General features: G+C 34.0%; 1 protein-coding gene across 3 annotated transcripts in view; it reads left to right on the top strand.

Annotated features, from left to right (window-relative positions):
* Positions 1-17,949, top strand: part of CNOT10 (CCR4-NOT transcription complex subunit 10) — a 56,311-nt gene that overhangs the window by 19,360 nt on the left and 19,002 nt on the right. For 2 of the 3 annotated variants that reach the window (XM_033133001.1, XM_033133003.1), the window contains 8 exons: positions 1,974-2,060; positions 2,671-2,754; positions 4,407-4,524; positions 6,888-7,037; positions 8,145-8,347; positions 11,566-11,687; positions 13,110-13,286; positions 14,218-14,298. In XM_033133001.1, the coding sequence (XP_032988892.1) occupies positions 1,974-2,060; positions 2,671-2,754; positions 4,407-4,524; positions 6,888-7,037; positions 8,145-8,347; positions 11,566-11,687; positions 13,110-13,286; positions 14,218-14,298 (1,022 nt within the window). The remainder of the gene's footprint in view (positions 1-1,973; positions 2,061-2,670; positions 2,755-4,406; positions 4,525-6,887; positions 7,038-8,144; positions 8,348-11,565; positions 11,688-13,109; positions 13,287-14,217; positions 14,299-17,949) is intronic. The other variant, XM_033133002.1, reaches the window with a different exon arrangement.

The following is a 17,949-nucleotide window of genomic DNA, read 5'->3' as shown; positions in this document are numbered from 1 at the left end:
GTACAGTTCAGTGGTTTTTTAGTATACTCACTGAGTTGTACAACCATCATCATGGTCTATATGCCAGAACATTTTTATCACCCCACAAAATCCTATATTCCTTAGCAGTCATTCTCTTTTCCTCCTTCCTTCAGCCCCTGGCAACCACTAATCTACTTTTTGTGGATTTGCCTACTGTAGACATTTCATATGTTATGGAATCATACCTTATGTGGCCTTTTGTGATTAGCCTCTTTCACTTAGCATAATATTTTCAGAGTTTACCATGTTGTAGCATATATACTACATTCCTTTTTATGGCTGAATAATATTCCATTGTACGGATATGCCACATTTTTTTATTCATTCATCAGTAGATGGGCATTGGGGTTGTTTTGTATTTTTGGCTGTTATAAATAATGCTGCTATAAACATTTATGTACAAATTTTTGTGGGGGCATATATTTTCAATTCTCTTGGGTGTATATATATAAGAGTAGAATTGCTGGATCATATGGTAACTACATTTAACCTTAGGAGAAGCTACCAGACTATTTTCCAAAGTACCTGCACTGTTTTGCATTTCTACCAGCAACTTGACGAGGGTTCCAGTTTCTCCAAATTCTTGCCAACGCTTGTGATTATTATTTTTTATTGTAACCATCCTGATGGGTGTGAAGTGAGATCTCGTAATAGTTTTGATTTTCCTAATGACTAAAGATGTTTGTTAGCATCTTTGCATATGTGAGATACCAGTTTTACAGAATGTAAAGGTTAGAATTAAGACAATAAAATTTTGTAATCTGGATAAACAGGGTGGCTTTCACTAGGGAAAATTTTGTCCTTAAAGTTCTTTAAAAAGAGCGCACGTTTATGACAACTGAGCTTCACCATGCTCTGATAAGAGACTTGGTGCACACTGAGAGTATATTTTAGTTATGTTTAATTTTGCTTGTGCTTCTGGTTCCCGTGGGATGGTCCTTCTTCCTGTTCCCGCCCTTTTGTTAAAAAAGGAGTATTTGTGGAAAATAGATGCTCAGTACCTTTCTATCTGTGTAAGTTCTTGAGATTTAAAAATAAACATCTAGCATTGCTTTTTTCGATTTAACAAGTATGTATATATAAGAGTTCAGTTAAATAATCTTAGCATTATTTGTAAACACTGTAGTAAAATATTTCATTTTTATATTCAGTACTTGTAGTACTTGGTGAAATACAATTCAGTCAATAGGTGAGGTGCTTGTACTAAGTGCTCTACTAGGTACTAAGGTGACCAAAAATGTAAACATTGCAGTTCTGGCTTTTCAAGGAACTCAGGTCTGTGGAAGGAGAAGGAGTAAGCAAATCTGTTCAGGGACTAGGAGGAAGGAGGTTAGGGAATGTCAGAGAAGTTTGGATGTTTGCTTTGGGCCTTCAAAGATGTAATAGTTCAACAAATCAGAAAAGAAAGGATGGAGCAGGGTAACTGTCCTGGCAGAGGAAACAGCACAGAAGGTGTGTGGGTGGTGTGCCGCAGGAATTCTGGTCATCTGAACTGAGCGATGCAGTGGACACCAGCAGGAGAGGAAATTGGCGACCCAGTCTTTGATTAAGATGATAATGCAATATCAATGTCATATTGTGAAGGGTTTTGAACACTTTTCTTGGAATTTAGAGTGTGATGTTGGCAGTGTTTATACCAGAGAAAGTTTTTAAGAAGAGAATGGCATGACCTCTTAACGGGTTTTAGAAAAAGAATCTTGAGTTTTGTCCCAGTAATAATATCCATGCTTTTTATATCTAGTCTATCATTATGCTCAACGGCAAGCTTCTCATCAATAGTTTCCTGTTACCCACTCCACACTATTAAACCAGAGTCTCTGGGAGGGGGACCTGTGATTCTGAATTTCGCAAATGCTCTCTAGGAGATTCACATTAGCTCACTTGGAGACCAGTGATTTAAATTATGGTCACAAAGACTTAATTTTGGTTAACTTTGTTTCACCACCCTATAGACTGGTAATAACACCAGCAAAGACGGATCTAATCATAAAGCTGAGAGTGGAGCTCTAATAGAAGCTGCGAAATCAAAGATACATCAGGTAGTGTAAATTTTAAGGTTATACATCACATGTGTCTACTTGTAGTTTGAATGCTGAAGAATGTGACAGATCATTGAAAGCAGTAAATCATTTAAGGCATGTATATTTATTTGGCTTGAAGTGTTGTAGTTCAAAGTACATTTAATCGTAAATATATTTTGATTAAGATGATAATGCAGTATCACTTATTTACTGTATAGAAGATTGAGAGAAATGGCCTGGGGTTGTATTTGGGTGATACAATCAGTTTGTTGGATTTTAAAATTCATTGTTATTAGGTTGGTGCAGTTTTTGCAATTATTTTTAATACTTTAAACCGCAATTATTTTTACCCCAACCTAATAATTTGCCACATGCAGGTAAGAATTGATAGGATCTTTGCTTGGAACTTAAGTATAAATTTTATTGTACCATGTTTTTAGTTTTTTAGAGTGTATTCCAAGAGTACAGTAAAAATAGACTGAAGTAAGTTTAAACTTGTTTTTGCAAATAACTGATATAACCATGTTGTACATAGATTGGGTTTAATTTCCTTAACTAGAAAGTAAAGCTACTTCAGTATGTGTAAGTCCACCATAGTTCTTACATACTAGCATTTTTCTGCCAACAGTATAAAGTAAGAGCTTATATCCAAATGAAGTCTCTGAAAGCGTGCAAAAGGGAGATCAAGTCAGTCATGAACACAGCTGGAAATGTAAGTTTCTTAACTTTTTTTTTCAATTCGTGGCTTTAATGTCCTAAAACTTTCTTATTTGGACAATATGTATTTGAATTTTAAATAATTTCTCTTAGTCTACTATAGTGTATATATACTACCAGGCATTAACCTTGATAGTGAGTTGTGAAGTCGTATTCATGTTGTGTCCTACAATTTAATGTAATATGTTTCTCACTTAAAATTATAGCAAGCATTTCCCCTTGGCATGTAGACTTCAAAACCACCATTTTAAATAGCTACTTAGTATTCTGTGAGTAGTTTATCACAATTCACTTAAAACATTCACTGTTACTAGACACTTTAGGGGTTTTTTTGGATTATACTCAAAACATTTATTAAAGATTAACAGTCAAGTGTAGCCCAAACCTGCCCTTCCAAATGATCTTTGTCTTGACAATACCTTCAGTTTGTTTCGTGCTAGAGTATTTGAGGTATAATTACTCCTTCCTCCCACTGCCTTCACCCAACCCGCCACTGAGAGATAATTTTTATGATGGTAGTGGGAAGAGAGAATTGGGAACACTCTTGAGGCTTTTCGGAAAACTATTAATTAAAAGTGTGAAATCATGAGGAGATATGGTTTGTAGTAGGAACAATTCAGGAAAATTGACCCTACAAATCTCAGGCAGGTTCCACTTCAGCCACTGGGTCAGTATTCAAGTGATTTTTTTAGAACAATTGCAGCCTGGACCTGAGGAGGAAACTTGAGGCTAAGAGGGGAAAAAAGGCTTACGTAGCCAGACAGCCATTATCAAACTTCTTTGAGATTAAAAAAAAAAAAAAAAAAAAAAAACAACACATAATCACTGCTTTAGAGGATCTCATAGTCAAGGGAAGAGACAAAAAGGAAAATAAATCATTGTAATGAAAAGTAATAATCGTACCTGAATCAGAAAGTCCTGCCACCTGGAATAAGCTTTGAAAGCCCTTATTTCCTCAGTGACCAGGAAGCTGAGTAAAGTAGAAAGGAGGATTTAGAAGGAAAGCCTGTAACTAAACTAAAAATGAATGAGACCAGGATTCCAGATGTCCTCTTGGATGATGTTTGGTCTCCAGATCTCTGCATGATCTGCCACCATGAGGATTCTTAGGACAAACGAAAGGTGTTCTGCAATCCAAAAGGTGATCTTTGTAACAAGCAGCTTAGCTCTCAAAAATAAAGCACTCTTAAAAAATTTTGGGTTCATAGAGTGACTCTTTGTTTTCTGACTTGGAAAGGTATTTGATTAATTGTATCTCTTTGTGTTCTAATGAAGGTGCATTTGTATCCTAAAAATAAGAATCTCTCTAATACCCATTAAAATGAATGCCCTAGTTTGTGTTGTCAATACAGTTTCCAGTTAGTAGTGTAATAGATACAGTTGATAAAATGCTGCAGACTATATTCTTCTAACATATATGTTGAATGTGTTTTTTGAGGTAGACCGTTAATCTGATTTATAAGGTGCAGTCTGACAGGTTCCATTGTTTTAGGTTGTGAGAGCAATGAACAATTCAGAGACTAATTTTTGTGACCATGACTTAACGGCTTCCTTTGTGCTCTTGAACTCAGGCCAGCACGACAGTATGAGTATGATCTCATTAGACATCGAAAAACAAATTAAAAGTAACTTATATTTTCTTTACAGTCTGCACCCTCTCTGTTTCTTAAAAGCAATTTTGAGTACTTAAGAGGCAATTATCGAAAAGCCGTGAAGCTACTTAATAGTTCAAACATTGCTGAACATCCAGGATTCATGAAAACAGGTAAAAGAAAATTATGACATTTTAGTGTTTTCTTCCTGGCTCTTCTGCCCTTTGTGGTTTGGTTTTATATCCATACTACTCTTCAAAACAATCTTTGCTAGTTTTTTAAATGAAAATGTTTTATTCTGCTGCAGAAAATTCCTGGAATTTTACTACTTGTTTTCACTTTAGAAGAAGCCTCACTTCTTTTACTTTTCTTTGACCTCACTTGTTCTTTCTTTCATTTTGTTTTTTAATATCAGCTTAGAAATTATGTCTGGGGCATAAGATCCTTGGACTTTTTGCTTTATATAAAATGAGCCCTTTTAAGGAAATGAGATGGTAATGTTTTTTACTTTTCCCTTTTCTCCCATAAGAGCAGTGGAAAAATATGATGATTTCTTTAGACCATTAATTATAAGAAAAATATTTCTATGAAGGTAGGAAGATAATTACTGTCAGCTATTCTTGCCTCTATTTAGAACATTTTAGCGAATTGCTTGTATTACTGGTAAAATTTGTGGCTGTCAATTAAGTTCAGATCATTGCTGTTTTGTGGGGAGGAAGGAGGAAAATCAATTTATTCAAGAAATGAGGTTAAACTATTGAAAATGTACCAAGTTTAAAATGCAAATAATGAATACATTTTTAAATTTGTCTTAATTCTATTCCATATACATGCACAGAACACACATGCAAGCATACTCAAACCTTCCCCATTTCCTCCTCCAGTTCAGTGGCGTGGTAGAGGACGGAGAAAGGCAGTTTGTCCCATTATAATTCTCTTGGGGATCCATTTGTTCTAAGTACCCATTTCTAATTCTACTAAATTTTAATTTTTGATTTTGTTATTGTCATGGCTTCCCCTCAGAGGCCCACAAACACCCAAACACTGAAACGATCTCTCTGAACAGAGAGAAAATTTTAGGATTGCCTTGACACAGATTTCAGAATTGATATTGGCAATCTCTAAATTTGGTGTCAGGAGCAGGACATGTAGTAGACTACTCAACCGTTACAATGATCTAATAGGAAAGATTTTTGTATAATAGTTGTGTATTTTATATATTGACTTTTTCATATTAATTTTAATATTTTGAATTTCCTTCCCATATATAAAGTTCAGTTTGGTTGCTGATAAAATACTAGAGAAGATGTAGGATAGCATTTTTTTTTAAATCGTTCACTATTCAGAAGCAACTTCCTTTAAATATTTTAGTGTGTTTCCTATTATCTTTTTTCCTAAGCATAGTTTTTATCTTCTTAAAATATTATCATTGCTTAATTTTAAAATATATCAAAAGCCAACCTTTAGTTTTTAGTATTAAGCATTGAATGTCCTAATTATAAATTTTGTCAATCTAGTCATACATTTTATATCATTGAGGGAAAGATGATGGACTATCAGTAAATTGTTTTAGAATGTTTGAGAAACCATTTAGAAAAAGGAAACTAAAGCTTAGATTGCTTTCATTACACCAAAATAAAATCCAGGGAAATGAAGGATTAAAATGTTAAAAAAAAAAATCATAAAAGCAACAAAAGAAAACTTAGATGAATATTTTAATTTTGTGGTGGGGAAGCCTTGATTAAACATTATCCAAATCCAAGAACCATAGCACTTAGAAAAGATTGCTAAATTTGACCACATGAAAATATAAAACATTTTATGATTAAAAACATAAATATACACACACACATTTGACAAAGTCACAAGACAGATGACAAACTGGCAGTGGGGGAAATATTTGAAACAGATGTGACAGAAGGTTTCTATAACAGGTAACCAATGGAAAAACATCTGTAACCAAATTTTTAAATGTGTAAAAAACAAAAAGGGACAGTGTACAGGATAAGAACTACAACTGCCCAACAAAGACGATAGATGCTTTGCCATAGTGATATTTAAAGTGTGAACTAAAAGAACAGGTGAGACTTACAGTTTAACAGGCAAAAGCAGGATTTTATATATCCTGCTCTCATATTCGTCATTTAATATAGTTTCACTATTTCCATATATACTTAACTTCATTCTTTCCACTTTCTACATAGTATTTTGTTATGTGGATGCAATACATGTACATTTACTCATATTTTTGGTTTTGCGTTTTTTATCTTGCCTACGGTTATTAAAAATTTTTAAAATACCAAGAAGGCTAATCAAATCATTGTGCAGGGTTGGTTTATCACCTTTAATAAAAGATTTTAAAAGAAAAGAGAGTTTACAAAATTTTTAGGTGTTTCCTAAATTTCAAATGCCTTGTAAACTGTTCTATAGGGACTAAGTGGAATTGCTTGTAGAATTAACTCATGCCACATAAACCTAATTCTTGTATGATGTACACCAACAATAAAATTTGTGGACAAATGTGTGTTTTTCTCAGGTGAATGCTTGCGATGCATGTTCTGGAATAATCTTGGTTGTATCCATTTCGCCATGAGCAAGCACAATTTGGGAATTTTCTACTTTAAAAAGGCTCTGCAGGAGAATGACAATGTCTGTGCACAGCTCAGTGCAGGTAGCACTGATCCAGGTATGCCCTTGGCTGGGGGACAGTTTGGAGTTTACTACTTGAAGCAAAGTGTGATTTAAAGGAGCAAGCGTCTGGTCAAAATGCATGCCATGCATACCTACGTACAGTTAACTCTGATGCTCCCCAACAGGTTTGACTCTCGGGGGGTTTTAGTAGATAAATTATCAAAAAGATTTAAATCACTTTTTCATGGATTTGAAAATCAGGAATCCCGTATGGTAATGTTAAAAAACAAAATATTGTGCTAAAATTTCTTGACTATGCCAAACTAGTTTTATTATAGCTTCTTTATTTTTAATTTCACCAAATATTTTAATAATTCAAGAGAACCCCCTTTGTCCCCACAATTTGTTTTTGTTGTTTTTATAGCTTCTTTTTGGGGTTTCGCATGTGGTACTGTTGACAGCACCTGACAATCTTGAAGCAAATTCCTGGAATTTGTTCCTTTAGTTTTCGTATTATGTAGATCCTTGATCCGAAATGCTTAAAATCAAGCAATCATTTAGGTTTTTAAAATAAAAAATAAAAAAACTATTTAATTGACTAAAATGTATCCAAAATCACAAGTAGTCTTATTTTATTATGGATTGTGAAACTTTGAATAAGTGAGTGAATAAGTAGTAGTTGTCATAGGTATAGTACATTAATTTTTATCTCCATAGTCAAGTTCCCTGACACCCTAACAATAATTAAATAGTTCTGGTTAAGAAAAAGCACACGATGATAAATTGATTAACCAAACTGAAAGTAGAAAGAGTGGAATCTTCTTACAGGCTCTAAAAATGGAAAGGCGGGGTAAGGTTCCGAGGAGTGGGAGTGGATCCTATCTTTTCCCTTTGCCTTCCTGGAACATTGTTGCCTGAGGAGCTTCTCATTTGTTGGCGAATGAGACGAGACATCTCTGGCCCCTCTAGCACAGGCAGCTGCAGTGACTGGAGGATATTTGTGGGGTTGGGCTGGCAGTCATCATTGGTGAGAGCTATTAAACTTCAAATTGGAGTCATTGGTATTAAACAAGGTAGTGTTTAAGTACTTAGTGGAATAAGTGTTTTCAGTGTAACTTATTTTTATGTCTAATGATTTATTCTCATCTAATGTTATCATTAGGTAAAAAATTTTCAGGAAGGCCCATGTGTACATTATTAACCAACAAGCGGTACGAGCTGCTGTATAACTGTGGAATTCAGCTTCTTCACATTGGAAGGCCTCTTGCTGCCTTCGAGTGCCTGATTGAGGCTGTTCAGGTTTATCATGCAAATCCCCGCCTCTGGCTGCGGCTGGCTGAATGCTGCATTGCTGCCAATAAGGGGGTGAGTGCTGCCTGGATATCTTTTTGAATCCACCCCCCTCTCCCACCCCCACTGTTACATGGAAAGCAAAAAAAAAAAAAAAAAAATACTTGGAAGCATACAAGACCTCATCCCCTTTTTAACTCTCAGGGAGTTTATAATCTTTGGTTCTTTAACAGTTGGATAAAAAATTTAGGTTTATAAAGTCGTTTGTTAATATTCTGCTTCTTGATAAGCATGGCACCATGTATCAGAAGTCACATTAAAGAACTGAAGCCAATAAGAAGGTCATATCTGTTGGGACAGGGGTCTGCTGGCTGCTGGGGCCGTGCCATCTACCTAGGGAGCATGGAAACAACTGCATTTCCTTCAGTGCCGGGGCTTTACTTTTGAGTCAGTAAATGGTTTAGAGTTCATGATTACCAGGCCGTTTGCCTCTGACGCGTGCTTGTCCACAGTGGCTATGACAAATAGGGCCGTTCACGTCAGTGTCTGTGCCTAGATTATCTCCAAATGGCCCTTGCTGTGCTCTTCAGGTGTGTGGAGATTGGGAAGGTATAGCATGAAATTTTGCCTGGTGTTACCTGCCATAGGTAATATAACATACTTAGGAGGAGCTCTGCTCCTGCTGCTAAACAGCACTAACTGAGACATAACTGCAAGAACTAAAGGGTTTAAAGAATTATGTTTGCCTGGCAGTTTGAGTACACCACTGCCTAAAGAGAGATGAGTGTTATCTTTGAAAGGTTTTAATGATTTATTCCATTGTGCTTTTCCTTTTACAGGACAACGTTCCTATTTGATAATTGTTAAAATAACCAACAAACAATTCTAGGCAGAAACTATACTTTTTTAAAATAAAAGGATCTCTAGGAGTTGCTATTCTCTTTAATCCATTCATGAGTATAAGTGTGGGAGGCCTTGATTTTGTACAGTTATTAGAAACCAGGGAATTACATTTTCCTGGGAGTAGACATACAGTAAGGTTTAGTATTTTCTTTTTACATTAGTAATTTTTAGAAATAGTACTTTGAGGATTGTCTTTGTTCTGTGGATATTGTTACTAGGACACACTCCCCCCATTTTCTTCTACAAAGTTCTAAATTTGTAATTTTTGAAATACGTGTAAAGATGACTTGGTGCCGTAACTTGGTGGGTATCAGATCACTCAGTCTATGCTACTAATGGAAATTTGCCTTAAGTACTCATCGTCTGTCTTTGTGTATTCTCTTCCTTCTAAAAATGATCTGAGGTGACCTAAAGGACAATGAAAACAACCCCAAAGCACTCTTGAAATAAAATCAGAGAGCAAAATCCCAATAGGAGAAATAGTAAACTCCAAATAAAATTCTATAAAACTTATTTAGTCGCCACAGAAGGGATGTTGAACAAAGCAGTTTGTACCCTGAGAAATACATTTGTTTTTGAATTAAAAGAAACAACTTGATTGTTAAATTGGTGATGCTAAGGAGATCATTTTGTCCTGTTTACCTGGTACATGTTGCTTTATACATCTTTTGGCAGAAGCAGGACTTATGCATACATACCAGGGTACTGTCTAATGTGTGAGAAAATAATCTGCTACATTATAGAAAACATAGGCTCAATTGTAGGGGGAGTATTTAACCAATTTAAGAAAAGGTTATTAAAAAAACACATAAAGGGGCGGCTGGATGGCTCATTTGGTTAGAGATTGTGCTCTTAATAAGAAGGTTGCCCGTTCAATTCCCGCATGGGATGGTGGGCTGCACCCCCTGCAACTAAGATTGAAAACGGTGACTGGACTTGGAGCTGATGGGCCCTGGAGAAACACACTGTTCTCCAACATCCCTAATAAAAAAAAAAAACAATTAAAAAAAAAAGAAAACACATAAAATCTACCATTTATTTTTCTGAGTTCTAAAAGTCAGATTTGTTAGTGCTATTACTGCCAAGGCACTATAAAATAATAACTTAATTATATATGATTCTTTCACATTAAGACTGATCTGGCACACTTTCTGGCTATTGGTGTATTATTAAATGTATGGTTTATTATCGTGGATTTTTAATTCCATTGCATCAGTGTTTTCATCTGTTGCTGCGCCAGAGCTAGCCATCTTGTCAGCTTGCATAGCCTTAAAGGTCAGCGAAGAGAGTATGGATGAATCCTTATAAACTTATCACCACCACTAGGAAAAGAAGTTGGAATGGAAGTCCTTCCAATAATGATTCAGAATATCTCCTTTTTCTTATTTTTCATTAATAATGCATGGCTGCCTCCTTGACACAAAATTGGTTCTCAGCAGAACGGTTTTACTGTATTTTTAAGCATTAAGTTACATATATTTTTAAAAATGAATATACAGTGAATCCTTGTTTTATTAAGTCATACATGGAAACACAACCATAATAAAGTTACATTAGTAAGCACTAAGTTGCAGTGCAAGAAACATTGTTTAAGAAGGACTTTTTGCGGGGCTCTTACTGCACTGGCTCTAGTTTGTTCCTATGTAGGAGAATCTGGATGACTTTATAAAATAACTAGTTGAGATTCCACCTGCAGGTAAATCAGAGGCAGATAGTTGAAGGGGGAAGATAAATGGCCCCATCAATCTTCCTATAACAAGGTAATGTATCTTAGTGAAATACCCTAAAACTAACTCTCTGCGTGTACACACACACACACACACACACACGTCACTTTTACTCTTTTTAGTTTAATGTTTACAGAGTTTGGGGATTTTAATTTCCTAGAAGGCAAAATTGTGCCCATGTAAATCTTAACATATGTAGCTTGTTAGAGTTTATATGTTGTTGACAATTTAATAAATACTTTCAATTAAAAAGGAAAAGATCTGTGTTTTCAGAAGTGGAGCTGCTTCCCTTTTTCACTGTGTTTTTATGGCTCTTTTATTTTCTTTACTCTGGTGTCAAAATGCCTGTAATATGCAGCATGGTGCCTGGGGTGTAGAATGTTCTAAAAAAATAGTTCTAAATAAATGCTTGAGTCAATCTTAAATTCTTAAATTACCTTTTTCATTAGAATTACCACATATTCATAAAATACAGCACATCAGACTTTCAGCCCTATGTACTCTTTAATGATTAATATATTTCCTTTATCATGTATTTCCTTTATTATCCACATTGATGGATCTTAAGAACTCTCTCAGAGTAACTGGAAAGGTATTAGAGCATTTTTCTTACCCTATTTTATAATTCCATTAACTTAATTGGAAATTATTTGTATTTTATAGACTTCTGAGCAAGAAACTAAAGGTCTTCCAAGTAAAAAAGGAATTGTGCAGTCTATTGTCGGTCAAGGCTATCATCGTAAAATAGTTCTAGCATCACAGTCCATACAGAACACTGTATATAAGTAAGTATTCTGCAAAGAGAACATATATACATTTAACACTTTCACATAATGTTGTTATGTATAAAAATATGCTTAAGGCTTATTTCATAGGAGGAGCTACTTTGTAACTAGGTTTTATTGCTATTTCAGCATAGGTCCATAGTGACTGTTACCCGGCATGTGATTTTGGTTTATTACATCCATGGGTGCTGAAATTGTTGGCCTAAGAAACCTTGGTCCAGTCAGTGCCATTATTCAGAATGTCCAGAAGAGGGCATCTTGATGTTTTCTGATTATAGTTTATCATTGTTACTTTTCATTTAGGTATATTCTCATAGTCCCTAAAGTGAATTCTCAGTATTAGCAGAAAAAAGGACTACCGTGTTTCCCCGAAAATAAGACCTAGCTGGACAATCTTACTATAAGACCGGGTCTTACAATAATTTTTGCTCCGAAAGATGCATTAGAGCTGATGGTCCAGCTCGGTCTTATTTTCGGGGAAACACGGTAGTACATAAAGCATCCAAAGGTACGTAAAGCTGTTATATGTAAGACCCTTCAGACAACTTTTAAATGTGAACATTTTTATCTTGTATAAGGATTCCAATTTGGAGTTGTCATTATTTTTGAAGTAGTAGGCTTTGTAAAAAAATTTACTGCTTTTTTTTTTCCTTTCTAAAAAATAAAAATTGTTCACTACCATCTATAGTTTTTCCAAAATTTTAAAATAGTATCTGGCACACAATATTTTGGTCCTAATTTATTTCAACTATAATGCAGATTTTTTTTTAAGACCAGATAAAGCATCACTTTTCCACAATTTCAAAATTGTTACTAATTTTCATATTTTTGGTTTTTTCTAATAAAGCTGACTCCGTTTGATATATCAAACCAATAAAAAGTTATATAAAATCTCAACAAAATTATAAAACTAGATAATGCTGCTCTTTCAAAACAAAAAATAAAGGCATTTTTTTAAGTAAAAAATCGACCAAAACAAGCCTTAAATATGAAAATCTACTTTCTTCCCTTGTTTCCAATTCTTATTATACCTGTCCTGGCACTCATTACAATTTTTGTTGTTTATAAATCCTCTGTTACATTAACATTGATATTACAGATAAACTTCAAGTTGTCTCCCTTCCTTGGTCCCATTGCTACGTACATGTATATAATGTATATACTTGCAATCGATACTTTTTACACCTTATACATAATATTTGGGATTTGGGTTTTTAGCATTCTCTTATAAGTACTTATATTAAAATGTCTACCTAGCACACAGAGCACAGTTTTCATTTACACTTGTACTTGTGTAAGTGTACACAAGTACACTTACTTGAACAAGTGTAAGTGTTCATTTACACTTGTACTTTATTTGTGATGATAGAAAAATATTATTCATTTTTATGTTATTAGCTAATTTGGTTTTGTTCTTTTAAGTGACGGACAGTCTTCAGCCATCCCAGTAGCCAGTATGGAGTTTGCAGCCATTTGTCTGAGAAATGCCTTGTTGCTGTTACCTGAAGAACAGCAAGATCCAAAGCAGGAAAATGGGTCTAAAAACAGTACTCAGCTAGGTGGGAATACCGAGAGCAGTGAGAGCAGTGAAACTTGCAGGTATGAGAGCAGTGAAACTTCCCATGGGACCTCAGTGGGAAGGACTTTATTAGCAGGCCTCCTCGTCCTTTGGGGGAATGTCTAAAATCTTCAGCCTGAATGGTCAAAGTTCTCTATTTTGAATAATCAGAAAGGAAAGTATGAATGTTTTAAGTATTTGTGAAAGAGAAAAATAGGTGAAGGCTAAGCCAGAGGAGAACCTTGAAACAAGAAAAGTGGAAAGTAACAGCTTTTCATTAACAGGAGGAATAGTTGCAGGAAGTCTTTAGTTGCTATCAGAGACAGCATGTTTTCACTTTTACTAAAGTAAATACTTGAATCCCAAAGCTTCTCATTTGTTATTATCATTTGCCTTTTCTCTTATACGGTAAACCACTAACCTAGAATATCTGTAGTCTTCTAGTATAAAATATTATACAAATCTATAGAAATTGGGAGATCTTATCTAGTAATAAATAAAACAAACACTATTTTATATATAAGAAGTTCTTTTTACACATGGCCCCTTTAAACTCAAGTCTCCCGTCTCAGCATTTTTTCTTGATTATAATAGAAATATGTGTTTAATATAGAAAATTTGAAACAAAATTGTGGAACTTTTTCTTCTCTACCAAGGGGTTATGTGTTACTGTAATTGATAAAAGGCAATGAGAAGAATGAGAAATGTGTAAAAATCTTGGAGTGGTTTTCTTTGTATAGTAAAGATAGTGTTTTCATTTAGAAGTTTTTAAAAGCAGTGTTGCGTACTGAGGAAAAGAACATATATAACTTTAACATGTTAGTGATGCCAAGTTATGAGCATCTTTCATTGTTTTGGCTCTTTTGCACTTTTGTCAGAAAAAATTGCATGGGTATGGGAATAGGGAAACAAAATTCTACATTTAAGTGTTTACTTGTTGCTCTTCATAATTAAGAGTCTGTCTTTATTTAGCAGTAAAAGCCATGATGGAGATAAATTCATTCCAGCTCCACCTTCTTCTCCACTAAGAAAACAGGAATTAGAAAACTTAAAGTGAGTATCTAAACAAAATGATTTGCATTGCATCTGTTAAAATAAGCACATTGTTTTTAATCTATCTTCTGTTAATATTATAAATTACATTAATGTCAAATGTGAAGCCAACTTTTCAATCTTGTGACGAACACCACTAGTCAGAATGTATTTTTTACAAATTAATTGGATTCAATTTGTTAATATTTTGTTAGGAATATTTGCTTCTAAGTTCACAAGGAAGGTTGGTCCACACTTTCTTTATGTCTTTGGTAAGGTTTTGGTTTCAAGGTTATGCTGAACATATAAATGAGTTGGGAAGTGCTTCTTCCTCTTGTTTTCTGAAAGAGTTTGTATAAGAGAAATAGTATTTCTTCTTCAAATGTTTGATAGATTCACCAGTGAAACCATCTGGCCTAAGCATTTTCTTTGTGGAAATTTCTTTTTTAATGAATTCAAATTCTTCAATAAATGTGTGCTATTCAGATTTTTTATTTCATCTCTGTCAGTTTGACTAAGTTATATTTTTATCTATGCACATTATATGCCCCATTATTGTTACTTTAAACGGTCATGTGTATGTTAAAGAAATTAAAAGGAACACAGTAGTCTTTTATGTTTAGCCACATAATTACCATTTCCTGATGATTTTAGTTTCCATAAGGTATCATTTCCCTTGAGTTTAAAGAGCTCCCTTCAGCATTTCTTATAGTACAGGTCTTGTTTTGCTAGGTTTTTGGGGTTTTTTTGTTTTTTAATCTAGAATTGTCTTTATTTCATCTTTATTTTTGGAGGATAGTTTCATTGAATACAGAATTCTAGGTCGGTAGTGGGGTTTTTTCTTCCCCTTTCAGTCTGCTGTTTCAAGATGTCACTGCATTATCTTCCGGCAGCCATTGTTTCTGATTAGAATATGTAGGTGACATTTTTCCCTCTTCAAGATAAATTGTCTCTGTTTTTCAGCAGTTAGAGTATGATGAGTCTAAGTCTGATTTGTTTTTAATCTTTCATGGGATAAGTTGACGTTTTAAGTCTATAAGTTTATCTTTCAACAAATTTGGGATATTTTTGACCATTATTTCTTCATACAGTTTTTGGAACTATGCTTGATACTTTTTAAGTATCATTAAAAAGAAGCATTACTTTTAAGAATTATTTCAATACTAGAACTGCAAATTAAAATGGAAAGAACAAGCCATTATTTCTTACGTTTTTAGGCCTATTAAGTTGCAAAAGAGTGACAAGAGTACAGTTAAAATGTTTATATATTGCTGGTAACATTACAAACTGATGCATTACTTTTGGAAAACATTTCATTTATTCACAAACATTAGTGCTAGTCCTGTGGGAGGTGCAGAGGAATCAGAGGTAAAAGGAAAAGCACTGCTCAAAAGCAGATGGCAAAAACTTAGGAGAAAATGATATTAGTTAGTAGGTTAGTTATTAGGTGGTGAGATTTGGAATGTCTTGTGATTTATGACCCTTATAAGTAGAAAATGACCTCACTTTAAAATTTTGCATTTCTCTCAATCTGCTCAAGGTACTCATTCTGATGCCATAGTTTATTGATCACCTGTATTTCTTTTTCTGTGAACTGTTTGTAGAATCTAATATTTTCATATTGGGTTTTTCATCCTTTTCATTTTTATCAGAGTTCTTACATACCGTGTTTCCCCGAAAATAAGACCTAGCCTGATAATCAGCTCTAATGCGTCTTTTGGAGCAAAAATTAATATAAGATCCAACATATTATATTATAGTATACCCGGTATTATATTATTTTATATTATATTATACCTGGTATTATATTAATTTGTTATATTATACTATACTATACTATACCCGGGTCTTATATATTAATTTTTGCTCCAAATGGCAAATTAGAGCTGATTGTCTGGCTAGGTCTTATTTTTGGGGAAACATGGTATTAAGAAAATTGGCCCGTATCATTTCCTTTACTTTTTTTTTCCACTTCATTGAGTGTTTAGAAGAAAGTCCGTCTTGCCTCTAAGATTTTAAAAATAATTTATCCGTGTTTTCATCTAACACTGTCACTGTCACACTATAACAACCACCAATCTAAATCGAATTTAGTTTATATAAGCAAATAAGATACGGATCTATCTTTATGTTGTATAATTTTTCATCATATAGTCCGTTGATTAACTTTTGATTAACTTTAACTTTCGAAAAAGCATGGAACAACTATAAAATGCTAAGATTTTGTGTCTAAGCAGTTTAAAATTACATTTTTATAAAACAGCATGTATACTTCTGTTTGCATTAAAAAAAAATCTGGAGGGATCTATATCCAAACCTTTATAGTAGTTATCCCTGAATGGTGGGAATAGCTAATACTTATTTTTTTACTGGATATCTGATTTTTCTGGTTTTTTAAAAGTGAAGATATTTTATTAATATTACTGATACCCCTCCTTACATACCGAATGTCTTTGGAGGAAAGACTGGCCAGCAGATGTGCCGTTTTCGGATCATGTATTGTCAGATCTGTGTGTTCATGACCGGGCACTGCTGTCAGTGAGCTCAGGGCTCCAAGCATCCTGCTCAACAAAGCAGCAATTTTTTATTCGTTTTATTTTATTCTGTCCAAGTATACCCTAAATTCCCACTTTGCAGTAATGCCGTCTCTATCTTGGGTGGGTGGGTGTGCATCCATCCATATCCCCACAGTGTACTATTGTCAGGAAGAAAGTAGTAATCCTCTGATTATGTAGAGGAAAATCGTAAATCTCAAATTTAGTTAGAAATGAGGAGTTGATCATTTAAGATTTTGAAAGTAGGGTTTTGGTTTCTCAAACTTGACACAGGTAATTTTTTTTTTCAGTTATTCTCAGTTATATTAATATTTCTTGAATTCTTATTTCTTGTATGAGTGAGTCATAAGATAACAAGAAAATAAAAGTAATGACAAATTACCAGTGAAACAATGGCAAAAACAAAATATACAGAAGAATATTGCTGTTGAGTGAAATAAAACTGAGTTTTTACAAAGCAATCAAATTTCACCCATATAACTAAAATACTAAATTTTTGTCCTGACTGGAAATGTGTAAAAACAAAGCAGATTAAGTAAAGCTAAACTGTATTTGGTATAAAGTGAGCTGATGAGGAAGAGGTGGATTGTAAAGCTCAGCCAGGATAATATTTGCTTGCTTTAACTTGCCAAAAAATATACCATTTCCCCCATTGTGCCTAATGTTTTCTAGAGATGTCTGTGTTTATGGAGCCAGCAACACTTCATATTTATTTAAGGGTTCATATATTTTCATAGGTAATTTTATATAAAAATCCAAGTACAGGCATGTGCCACATAACATTTTAGTCAACCACAGACTGCATATATACAGTGGTCCCATAAGTTTATAATAGAGCTGAAAAATTCCTATCACCTAGTGACATTGTAGCATAATGCATTTTTCCAGTGTTTGTGGTGCTGCTGGTGTAAACAAATCTGCACTGCCAATAGTATAAAAATACAGCACATACAATTATGTATACTACGTAACACTTGATAAAAAACTCTGTTACTGGTTTATGTATTTATTGTATTCTTTATCGTAATTTTAGAGTACTCTTTCTACTTCTTTAAAAAGAAACTTTGCTGTAAAACGTTATGCCAGCAAGAACCTCCTACATCTTGTGTTTACTGTG

This window comes from Rhinolophus ferrumequinum, chromosome 17 (genome assembly GCF_004115265.2).
Source record: "Rhinolophus ferrumequinum isolate MPI-CBG mRhiFer1 chromosome 17, mRhiFer1_v1.p, whole genome shotgun sequence".
In the NCBI taxonomy this organism is placed as follows: domain Eukaryota; kingdom Metazoa; phylum Chordata; class Mammalia; order Chiroptera; family Rhinolophidae; genus Rhinolophus; species Rhinolophus ferrumequinum.
The sequence above is the reverse complement of the archived record's forward strand: the minus strand, read 5'-3'. Positions and strand labels throughout refer to the sequence as shown.